General features: G+C 34.2%; 1 protein-coding gene across 1 annotated transcript in view; it reads left to right on the top strand.

The window, feature by feature from the left end:
- The window catches only part of LOC117171128 (protein kinase C-binding protein NELL1-like), a 324,967-nt gene that overhangs the window by 93,272 nt on the left and 218,762 nt on the right, over positions 1 to 12,933 (top strand). Inside the window, exon 5 of the mRNA XM_033358181.1 lies at positions 5,314 to 5,433. Coding sequence (XP_033214072.1) covers positions 5,314 to 5,433 — 120 coding nt within the window. The remainder of the gene's footprint in view (positions 1 to 5,313; positions 5,434 to 12,933) is intronic.

Raw genomic sequence — 12,933 nt, forward strand, 5'->3', positions numbered from 1 at the left:
TCAGATCGCAAACATGGATTACTCATACAAAGGCATAAGATATTCAATATTTTTCCCATTTCTCTAACTTACTCATTCGAGTACTGTAAAAATGTTTCCGTATATTATCTATTACATTCCATTAATTTTACACAAAGTTGACGATTCCTATACGAATTTGAAATTTCACCTCTAAAAAAAATATTTACATTATAAAAGAGCATAAAAACTTATTTATTTCACTTACGTCAGTATATTTTCTTTGATTGCATGACACCGGATAAGAATAAAAAAATACTACGACTGACAAAACGACTTTTCTGTAAAAATTTGACAGCTTATGAAATACTCAATTCAGGACTGGATGTTCTTACCTCTTATTTTTACATTATATTAGAAAAATAAAACTCATTACCATAATTGTTAAATTTAAATATAAAAAACTTGGTTTATTTCATTTCAAAATTTAACAATATTTTAAATTCCCACGCGATTTTAAGATTTTCCACAGAAAGAAAAACCAAGATGTGAACGGTCTCGGGCAGCTGCCTGCTTGCACCGGGCTGCCCGATGCAGACAGGCAAGCAGAGGTGTGACAGTACCCTAACACTTTAATAAATGCTACGCAGTGTTTACAAAGAACTCTGAAATTTGTAACAGGAAGGGTACCTTTTCACGGAGGCCTGTTTTGAATTAATCGTGGAATTAATATTTTGCAAAGGATTCATTTCCAGCTAGTTTGTTGGTTTATGGCTAATTTGATTGATTGATAACCTAGATGCGAACTAGATGTGTCAAATTAATTCAACGATTGATTAAAAACAGGTTTTCATGAAAAGATACCCTAACATACAGTGTCCGTTTCTCGCTTTGTTCTCTTTTTTATTCCCTGGTCCAGTTCCGACAGCCGTAGACAGCAGTTCACTACTATATGTCGATGGTTCTACACATCTTCCATCTGCTGTCATCAGAAAAAGATTAACTGACCAATCACAAATCGCTATCGTAAGAAAAGGAGAGGTCAACTTTCTCTATTCGTGCTCTCTCTCTCTATTCCCTGGACCACTTCCGACAGCCGTAGCCAGCGGTCCAGTACTATATGTCAATGGTTTCGAGGGTATATCCTCACACAGAGGAAATTCTGTCACACAGGGAAGATTGTGCTAAAGCTACAGTTCTTTCCCTTGCAGCTATAAAAGGCATGGTATGAGGGTGGTCTCACATTTTTTTACGAATTTCCATGCATATCGCCCGGGAATGCACATAAAAATAAATATGTTTCTTCGGTTTGGAACAAGATTATCTCTACAGGTGGCACAAGCCCATTAAGTCACAATCAATCCCCGAGATTTTATTTATCTGATGTTGAATAAAAACGCTGCAAAACATTTAAAAAATCTTATTATCCGACGACAAATAATTTTTTCCGCCTCGTGATAAACATCCTTGCAGATATTCTTGAAAATAACATAGGTTGAATTATATTTGTTAAAGTGCAGCATGTGTTAATCTTGTGAACAAATTAAGTAAATTATTTCAAAGCTTGGGTACTTTGGCGCGGAAAAGAATGTTTTTCACTAAAACTGCTTTAAGTTGTTGTGAGGCACATTTCCAGCCACTATTTTCAAAAAAAAAAAAACAACTAAAAATGAGCAATCATGATAAAAAAATGCATCCGCATATTTAAATTAGATATTTTGTCAAGTTTTGATTCCTCTAAATCATTTTAAATACTTCATATATTCTGGTAAATGACACGTATGTAATTCTATTTGTTCCTTTCATAAGCAATCTAAATGAATGAATAAAAAGTTTCGGAATTTTCACTTTAGACGAAGCAGGTTTTGTCAATCGAAAGATAGTTTTTTGTTAAAGACAGGAGGGTATCAACTGTAGGATTGATGTATATTTTAGCCTAAGGCAACTAATAAATAGATCTGGCACAATTGATTAATAAATGGCTTTTTGAACTACATGAAAATTTTGGGATATTTAAAATTACATAAATAAATACTAACAATTATTTATTGTTAGTTTTACATAGGAACAGCGTCTGCCAATCTCTCTCACGAAAATTTAAAGCAATTTTAGTACAACAAAATTATTTTGCAGACCAAGAAGGCAAAGTTTTATATTTACTTATTTAATTTGATTACAGAATCAGCAATTGTTGAATTTTCACAAATATAATTGAGCATAGGTTCTTCTCAAGAATATCTGCATTAATTCTGTTTATGAAGAAATATCCTGAAGTAAACAACAAATTCCAAATTTTTCCAAAAGAATTATTTAGAAATATTAGTATTATTAATTTTTTTAGAAAATGTTACTGACATTCACTCTCACAAAATTTGTAAGTATTTCCAGATAAGAACAAATTTTGTTTAACTGAAATTAGAATATTTTTTAACTGCATGAAAATTCCGTGATATTTGGAATTAAATATAAACACTTGTTTATTGGTAATTTTACATAGAAAAAGTTTATGAAAATCTCGTTAAAAAAATTTGAAGCAGCTTCAGTGCAAAAAAATGATTTTCCAGGAAAAAATGTTATATTTACTTATTCCGTTTGTTTACAAAATCAGAAATTGTTGTACTTTAACAAATGCAATTAAAAATATATTAGCGCTAGGAATATATAATATAATTAAGATGATTAATGATAAACCGAAATAGAAAGAACCGCAAATTCCAAACTGTTTCAAAAAATTGTCCCTAAGACTTACAATTGTTGTTATTCCATAAAACTTGTGACTGTTAATCACGGTTACAATAAACTAAAGCATTTTCATAAGAAAACACATTTATTTCAACGTAAAATAGAATGTTTGGCTATTTTTCAATATAACATATGTACAATAATGAAAACGTACAAAAATACAATTATTGGCACTGTAGGAGTACTCCTGCATTGATTTTAGATGATTTTCATTATATGCCAACCACTGTTATAGAGCTAATAATAATTTTGTGCAAAATCTCGATTTTCTCGTACTTCAAATAAACATATAATGAACAAATAAAATTGCAAATATGTTTTCAGTTAGACCTAGGTGTGCGTTGAAATCTAGCACACTTCAATTTGAAAAAATTGCTAATCGAGGTTAAATTGGGGGCTGTAGACGTTGCTGAACGAAAAAAATTAGTTTCCTCCAGCGCTACAGCTCATTTACATATACTTCCGAGTGCACTTTAAAATTTCTATTATTACAGCAAATATTTTATTAACCGATCGGCATGAATCTTTTTTTTTACATTCTTCAAATTATATGAATAAACTAATTCTTCTCATTAAAGTTGAATCGTTCGATGCTTTCATAATTTGAGTTTTTCTAACTAACCTGTACCTCATAATAATGAAAGTGTCATTAGTTACGAGCAATTCGATGCGCCCCAAGGTGCCTGCCTTTCGAGTTTGACGAGGGTCGATGAGAGTGCTGCGACAACCACATACAGCTAATACTGAATGTCCCTGAAATTTTTCTTTAGGATCCTCTTCTTTTTGATTATCAAAAAAAATATAAATTTTTTTCCCAAAACCGGCGCTGTTCAACAAAATAGACTAACATTAGATGCCGTGGATCTGTGGCAAAAAGCCCAAATGACAAAACACCCGCTCAATAAGAGTCGCGCTCCCTGAAAAAGGCCCGCGAATCAGAAAGCGAGTCGCCGTATCGCGATCGATGTATTTATGAGTACGCCCCTACTCGCTCTCTGTTTGGCGAGCCTTTTTCGCGAAGCCCAAATCTCATTGGGCGGGCGCTTTCTCATTTGGGCTTTTTGTCACGGATCCGATGCCGTATGCAAAAAAGCAGAAGAAAATATTCAAAATTGTGGCTCTAAAATGGAATCCTGTTTGGCCAATCTGATAAATCTCCTTAAGCGACGTCCAGGTGCCTCCCAAGCCTCAAGAGGCAAATTCTATAACCGGTTGTAGAATCCGGAGCCTCAATTATTTAAACGTTGTCGTACGAAAGAAACTGGATCCGTCTTAGTAGCAACGTCTGACTTGTATGACAGAGGCAGAGTCTGGCTCCCTCTGGTCGACCAGACTGGCAGGAGAAATGATAAATCCAAATGAAAAACAGAATCTGGTGAATGAAGGAACCAGGTTCTGGTATTTAGTTAAAACACTAGTAATTATGGTAGAAATTAATTAATGAACATTATTCCACTTTTCGCAGCATATTTAAAAAAAGATACAAGCATTGTTGAAAGAAAATCCAGTTTTTAAGCCATTTTTTCCGAAATATATTTGCTATTTAACAGTTGGTAGCCCTGCAATGATTACTTTTGGGGTAGTGTTGTTCCGTTTTTCAATATGGCGACGTGAGTTATGTTTTGTGATCAACACGTGTGATGGTTCTCATCAATTTTCCATCTCCACCTTTTTTAGAATTTTTGGAATTCAAGTGACTATATATAATGTATATTAAAGTATATACAATTTTAATTATTATAGATTATACAAATAACTTCAAAATGTAAGCTAAGCAGACAATTTTAGAATTTTTCCCGCCCTCACGTATGCTCAAACATGCAAGCTTTTAAGACAAGAGATAATGTTTGTAATATTTCAGTGTCTCCTGAAATGTTGTGACCATTTTGGGACAGAATCTACTATGCCAGGCGCTTGTGCTAGAACAGCACGTCAAAACGGAACCAGTTAGGCGTCAGGCTGCAAACAGATTCTTTTTTTGGCGCCCAGCTGGCGCCAGTCTGCAGTTATCTTGCTACTAGGGCATGACAAAAAGCCCAAAAGGCAAAGCGCCCGCCCAATGAGAGTCGCTCTCCGTGATAAAGGCCCGCGAATCAGATATCAAATAAGGGCGTGGTCATACATAGATCCATCTACCACAATCACAAAACGAGGACAAATTGATCCCTTCAGGATCTTACTTGACAAAACTATCAACCGGGTTTTCAAACTAGGATCCAATAAAAAAATCTTATTTCCATTTATATTTAAGAACAATTTAGAATTATTATTATTATCGTTATTATTGAAAAGTATCATTAAGAAAAACTGTGATATATTTTATATTACAGTCATTCAAATGCAGGCATGCCCAATATTTGTTTATAATACCTCAATGTCCGTAGAGGAACTATAAATGATATCCAAATGTCTTTTTCCACCCAGCTCATTTAGCGATAAGAACATAGTGTGCATTTGGATTAGGCGAAATTTTTTTATGTTTTTACCGTATGGAATAAATGATCCTAATGTCCACATACACATAAGCATGATTAGTTGTCAGGTCTTAAAATCTGTAATACTAATATTAATAAAAAATTTTCTGATTTTTTCTGGCTTGCCTAAACGAACTAGGGGTGGATTACTGCTCTAAGGGCCACAAATGCCACTCAAATGCCTCTTGCCTGAACCTCCAGACGACTTACGCCTGCCACTGTGATATCGGGTTCCAAGGGGATGGCCATATCTGTCACGGTACCTAATCCACATATTTATACTTAATTTTTGAACAATTGTACACACACTTCAATAACAATGGATCTACGAATTATGTTTACTTTATTACTTTCATCGCATTTAGTAAAGCTTGTAATTTGCTTGCTCGTGCGATTTTTTCGCTTCGCAATATGTTATTGTAAAATGTATTAAGGCTCTAAAGCTACAGAGGCCATGTAAACATTCACATTGTCCTGAAAGAAGAGCTGAAAACTGATTTGAACGCTTCAAGCAGAGCAATTATGATTTCAGGGGCTCCAAGCAGGGATTGGATCGAGACCGGGTCATGATCCGAGCCCGGACCCTTTAAACTGTTAATATTGTTCCTACTCGAATCTCTTGAATCTATCATATCCCTGACGGACCGAATGAATGGAAAAGATATGCCACAGCGTACCGTTATAGTATCTGCATAAGTCGCTAAAAGCGACTTGAAGCACATATTCTTTTAGTAGCAGCATATTACTTAAGCGAGTATGAACCCCAGCGGACCGAGTGAACGGAAAGGATAATCTACAGAGTATCCTCATAGCATCCACATAGTATCCATTCCGTATCATGCAAGGAAAACTAAAAAGACAGCAAAATCAACATTTAAATTGGTGAAAATAGCAGTCAAGGGGCGTTATAGGTAATATATTTTTTTTTTACTTTTTAATGTTGCAAAGAACACTATTGCGATTACTCTGTGACCTTCCAATGGAAATTTTAACTTAGAATCCGAATTTCACCAATTTAAAAGTTTATCTTACTGCTTTTGAGTGTTTGTTGCATGTTCCGAAAGGAATACTATGTGGATACTATGAGAATACTCTGTACAGTAAACGGGCAAAATTGGTACTTGAGGAATTAAAGAATTAGTTCCGATGTCGCAGATATGAAAAAGATCCGTTATAATTACAAACCTACGTTATTTTAAATACTACAGAATCGTTTCTATAAGAGTTAAATTTAATGCAGGAAGAATTCGTAAATGGCACAGTAATTTTAGGGACGGGAAGCTTTAAAACTTACGAAACTAAAGTCTATTAAGGGCATGTGATACTTCGTCATGTGGTCAATCGGGTACAGTTCCCCCGGATTTTTTTCTACAAAAATGAACATTTTTAAAAACTGAATTCGGAGATGTTATAAAATATCATAACGGACGTCCCCGGACTCTTTTTTAGGGATAATAACAAAAAATGTATTGTGCTTAATAAAAATCTGATGCATTATTTTGAGGTTACGCCGTTTTTCATCTCTGCCTTTCCGATAATTTGAAAATTATTGATGAAATAAACTTCTTTGATTCCCTGAAAACAACGTTAGTTCCGGGAGATTAATTACTATGCTTATTTGTAAGTCCAAAGTTTTCGGCCAGATTTTGACGAAAAAATATTCCTTATCCTAGGAAAAAAGCCGGGGGAATCTAACACTGAAAAAATCGATACTAATTCCTAAGCGCTATGCAAATTAATCAAATTTTGCTAAATTAAAACTTTTTTTAATTGACCTACAAAAAAAGTGTGTGGGGACGTCCGTTAGCATGTGCGCTATCATTTCCCAAAATTTTAAGACAAAATATTTATTATTCTAGAAAAAAAGCCGGGGGAACCAAAAACTGATAAAATCGACAATTTTCTAAGTATCACATGCCCTTAAACACAAAGTGGAAGACTGGATATTTCCCGGACGCCTCTCAAATCAAAAACATGGCAGAGTTCTGTAGTTTCTAGATCACGACGTCGTCGTTTCTAACAAGAAAAAAATGCCGAATTATAGAGGGGGCGTCTATATTGAGTTCTCTTTGTATACAAGAAGGAATGAAACAAGGACGGTCGGAGGACACACAAGGGAGACCCATTCTTAACTTATTGTACGCACACAAGCATAATATATTTATATATCTATTGCATGCAACGCACTTCCCTAACGCAGCATATCGCACGCTGAGGGTATTAGCCGAAGTGGTCCTTATACAGAGTGTCTAAAAAGTCCCGGGACGGTTGGATATTTCCTCAGGTAAAATATTTTTCAAAAAATTGAAGGTCATTTCTGAAGTAAATTTCAACGACGAATTCAATGGTGACCTTCATTTTGACCTTGAAGTTGCCCTTCATGGCTTTTTGAAGGACAGCTTTGTTTTTTCAAATGGAAACCCCTTTTTTACATCTGCATTCGATAGAGCGTAAAATTCTACGTGCACGTACGTACCCAAGTCATAGGTCAATTGTAACGGTCAATGTCAGTTAGAGGTTATTTGAAATTAACAAAGTTTTCCAAGAGGTCAGTGTCATTCCTGAAGTAAATTTCAACAAGAAATTCATCGATGAGCTCTGCATTGATCTTGGTTACAGAGTTTTTTGTATTGTAAAATTATAAGGAAATTTTTCATTAAAAGTTCTAGATGTTCTGGTGAGAGTACTGTTCCTCCCCGAAGAGTTATACAGTCCTATACCGCAAGCTAAACTTTCGGAACGAGAGAGGGTATTTGTATTAATGATGCGTGGTTGGGGAGATCGAGTTCGATCTTATAATGAAGTTCGTTTGCTTTTCAATCGCACTTTTCGATCTGAAGAGATGCAGATGGACATAACCCAATCATTTGTTGAAAACCCACACCTTAGTTTACGTCGAGCTAGTGATGAGCGTGACGTTGTTCCTGAGATAGTGCAAAATATTTTTAAAAGCATTCATTTCCATCCTTACAAAGGTTAGGTTAACAGGCAAAATTGTAGATATTGGTCCGACACAAATCCTGATTGGATGTTGGAGAGTCACACACAATATCCACTAAAGATTAATGTACGTACCCAAGTCATAAGTCAATTGTAACGTTCAAGGTTAGTTGGAGGTTATTTGAAATGAACAAAGTTTTCCAAGAGGTCATTGCAAATCCTGAAGTAAATTTCAACGAGAAATTCATTGGTGAGCTCTGTATTGATCTTAGTGATGATCTTCAAGGTTTTTGCAAGGTTTCTTCCAAGCAGTTTACGTTTACGTTTAGCATTACCCAGGAACAACAACGTGAACGTAGTAAATTCCGTTCCCATCGGGGTGCTTGAGTAGCGTGAGTCCCCTTGCGTCTCACGTTTCGGGGTGCTTGATTAGCGTGAGTCCCCTTGCTTCTCACGCTTCAGTGAAGATGTTCGAACTGAAAACCTTGAGCTTCTTGACAAAAAGATATGCGATTGTAAAAGTGAGTTACAGCATTAGGAATCATCTGCCTATCAATCAAAGTAGCCTGTTGCAGAACTCGATTCTGTAATTCGTCTAAGCTCTGCGGTTGCGTTGAGTATACTTTGTTCTTTAAATAACCCCAAAGAAAATAGTAGAAAGGCGTCAGATCAGGAGATTTAGTAGGCCACTCGATTTCACTCCTTCTTCCAATCCACCTTTGAGGGAACTGAGTGTCCAAATATGCTTGAACCTCCCTACCGTAATAAGCAGCTGCTCCGTCCTGCTAAACCCAAATTTTTTGAAAATTATCGCCTCTAATCTCCCTTATTCCTGGTACAATTTGGTTTCTGAGAAGCTCTTCATATGCACGGGCATTGAGATTACCATCGATGAAGAAAGGGCATATCAATGTATCATTCAAATTACCGGCCCAAACATTAATCTTTTGTGGATATTGTGTGTGACTCTCCAACATCCAATCAGGATTTGTGTCGGACCAATATCTACAATTTTGCCTTTTAACTTCACCTTTTAAAGTGAAAGTAGATTCATTTGAAATCACTGTATTGTACAAGAAAAGAGGATCTCTATCAATTCTGTTCATCATAATTTCACAAACTTCATCCCGACGATCAGGATCGTCTGCATTGAGCTCTTATACCAGATGAACTTTGTAAAGATGCAAATTAATGCTTTTTAAAATGTTTCGTACTGTCTCAGGAGCAACGTCACGCACATCACTAGCTCGACGTAAACTAAGGTGTGGGTTTTCAACAAATGCTTGGGCTTTGTCCATTTGCATCTCCTCAGATCCTGCAGATTTTGGCCGACCAGTTCTCTGAAGGTCCTTGATAGATCCATGAATCATAAAGCGCCTTACAGTTCTTTCAATTGTTGATTTTGAGTCAGGATTTAACCCTTCTCCGTTACGAAAAGTGCGATTAGAAAGCAAACGAACTTGATCATAAGATCGAACTTGATTTCCCCAAACAATATTCAAAACGGTGTAACCAAGATCAATACAGAGCTCACCAATGAATTTTTTGTTGAAATTTACTTCAGGAATTACACTGACCTTTTGGAAAACTTTGTTAATTTCAAGTAACCTCTAACTTACCTTGACCGTTACAATTGACCGACGACTTGGGTACGTACTTGAACACATAATTTTTCTCTCTATCGATTGCAGATGTAAAAAAAGGGGGTTTCCATTTAAAAAAACAAAGTTGACCTTCAAAAAGCCATGAAGATCAACTTCATGGTCAAAATCAAGGTCACCGTTGAATTCCTCGTTGAAATTTACTTCAGGAATGACCTTCACTTTTTTGAAAAATATTTTACCTGAGGAAATATCCAACTGTCCCCGGACTTTTTAGACACCCTGTATACTGAACAAGAAAATTCTCACCATTTGTGAGAAACGACCAATGAAATGAAATGTCTGAACTTAGAAGAAATAAGTTTCAAACATTCGAAAATTTCTTACTCTTGAACACTAAATTTATAAACAATTTTACATGGAGAATATTTGTGTGTTAAATTTTAGAGCACTTAGTTCGGTAAACGGAGGACATTACGGCATTTAATTAAAATATCACTTTCAGTCATGTAAAATAAAATAGGGTAATATTTGATAATAGTCGCGCTCCGTGAAAAAGGCCCGCGAATCAGAAAGCGAATCGCGAGTCGCGAGCGCGATTCTCATTGGGCGGGCGCTTTGTCGTTTGGGCTTTTTGTCACGGATCCATAAAGATTACCTGACAGATAAAATGAGATATCGATTACATTCAGGTGTCTGATATATACAGTTAGGTAAAATGTTTCGAACTATTAGTTAAAGTTTCAATCAAAGAAAACAAAGTCTACCGCTCTATATGGGAATTTCTACATCCCAATAATGTAAAATTTCATGCATCAGCAAAAAAAATATTCTTGATACAACCTGATTCTGTGAAAAGTCATCCACTTACTACACGCGCCCATACACAATTTATCTTAAACAATTACATTAAATTACAATACATAACATATAATATAGTCGCACGCTTTTAATGATATTAATGCTTTTAAAAATCGAAAACGCTGTGACGGGTTTCGAACCACTTACTCTAAGTTTAACGCGTTCAATCGCTAACGACTAGATCTCACGGCTAACTTAACACTTTGAATATCGAGAAAACACTCTCGGCTAAAAAGTTAAAGTATGAGTACTTATAATTTTAGAGAAATCAAATAAAAACATTGGATGATTTTTATATTAAAAATTTGGTAACCTTAAAACTCTAAATGCTTTAATTTTCGATATTTTTAATTTGTGAAAACTTGAAGATTAAAAACTTATAAATTAAATTTATATAAAATCTAGTAAATTAAATTAGGTTAGAATTTAATGAATAAAATCAAACATGTAAAACTAATCCATATATTTTAATATTTTCTAGAGTTTTACAATATTAACCAAAGCTTAAAAATGTTGACGTCCCTAGCGATTCTCATTTTACCATAATGTTGTGCAATTTCTCTCACAATAAAAGTAAAAATCTTTAAAAAATTCTGCAATCTATACTTTCTTTAAAGTGAATCGTTAATATCACAGAAAATAAACTTTACATCATTCATTTAATAAAAATGTACATTACATCGCGTTACTTTATGATATACTGGTATGAAAATAATACAAACTTTATATGAATTATTACATATCAGAATTTTCACTTTTGTATTTGAGATTTTACATAACTCTTTTGTAATATTTATAGTTCTGTTTTGAATTAAATCCTAAAATAATTATTAGCTTTATCTAAATGCCGTAATGTCCAGCATTTACCAAACTAAGCAGGTAAATTTTAATGAACAAATTTTCTCCGTGTACAATTTAAAATTATTATGACTTATTTATTAAAAAATCACATATTGGCAGGATCAAAGCAAAAATGTGCACAGTTTTGTAAAAAAAAAATCGATTATATTGGACAGTTTATAAGCCCAAGAAAAGGTTATTATTTTCGCTTTTTTTCCCAATATTTCTGAAAGAGAGGTCAAAAATATTCTAGCTTTGTATTAAATATTTAATGTCCGAATGTTGCATTTTTTATCACGTTCGATTTAAACTTTATAAGCTATTTTCAGTTTTAAAATAATTTAAATTGAATAGAATCATAATTGAACTCTTTCATTCAATTTCACATTATACACGTTCAAATATTGTTTCAGTTTTAAATGTTCCATTTTGAACCCATTGCGAAATGAAATTTTTTAATTAAACAAAAGGCATTTTTTAAATATCTAGCAGCATCGGGTTGGTTATTGAAAATGAGCAATTATAAATCAAATACTCGAAACTTAACAATTTGAAAGTGAATTATTTCGAATAGAAGGTCTTGAATCGTTCCATTGAATGATATTGAGAGCTTTCATTTTATACGCGTAAAGTATTCAGCGTTTAAATGGAAAAAAATTGAAGCTTCAATGTCAATAGTTTATAATTCAATACTCAGGACGATAATACGATCAGGAATTGACTAGAAAAAAATCAAAAAAATATTTCCCTTTTATTCTGGCATCAATAGACAGATTGATTACCTGCCCCTGGTTTTAATTATAAAATTTCAAAGATTCCCAGTCTAAATTTGTGACCACATATTTCCCAGATCTGCTCAGGAATTTCCATTATTTTCCCGTATTTTTCAAGGTGCTCAAGATTCCAGGCAAATTCCCGGATCATAAAAAAAACGAAAGATAAAGTTTGCATCGATTCCAGGTGAAAGATTCACCGCAACAATATTAACTTTGCCGGATAAACTTTACATAAATCAAAGATAATTTCCGATTTTTAACCTTGCCTGGATAATCTTTCGCCTTATAATCCCGGTAATAAGCGTAGAATGGAGAAAAATTAATATTTTTAGATTTCAGCGCAAAAGTGAATATTAATCTATTATTTTGAATGTGCGATTTTTCCATCTGTCTAAAATGCCACAATAAGAATAAGATACCTGCTAAATTTATTCACTTCTATTTCCATACCGACCGCCACACAGTTTTCTATTCTCCCAAAGATAACGTGTTTTCAATATATTTAATTCCTTCTAATTGTACCGGTAACGCACCCCACAGAGACATTTTTTATACCTCAGAAGTGGTCATATTTGGTTTCATTTAATTCCTACTACGAGGGTAGTTCAATAAGTCCTTAGAATGAAGTATAAAAACAATTTTTTTTGGGTAATTTTTTTTTTATTTTTCAACATAATCTCCTTGGAGCTTTATACACTTGGTCAATCGCTTTTCAAGTTTTTTTAATCCTTCAGAAAAGTG

This window comes from Belonocnema kinseyi, chromosome 4, assembly GCF_010883055.1.
Source record: "Belonocnema kinseyi isolate 2016_QV_RU_SX_M_011 chromosome 4, B_treatae_v1, whole genome shotgun sequence".
NCBI classification, from domain to species: domain Eukaryota; kingdom Metazoa; phylum Arthropoda; class Insecta; order Hymenoptera; family Cynipidae; genus Belonocnema; species Belonocnema kinseyi.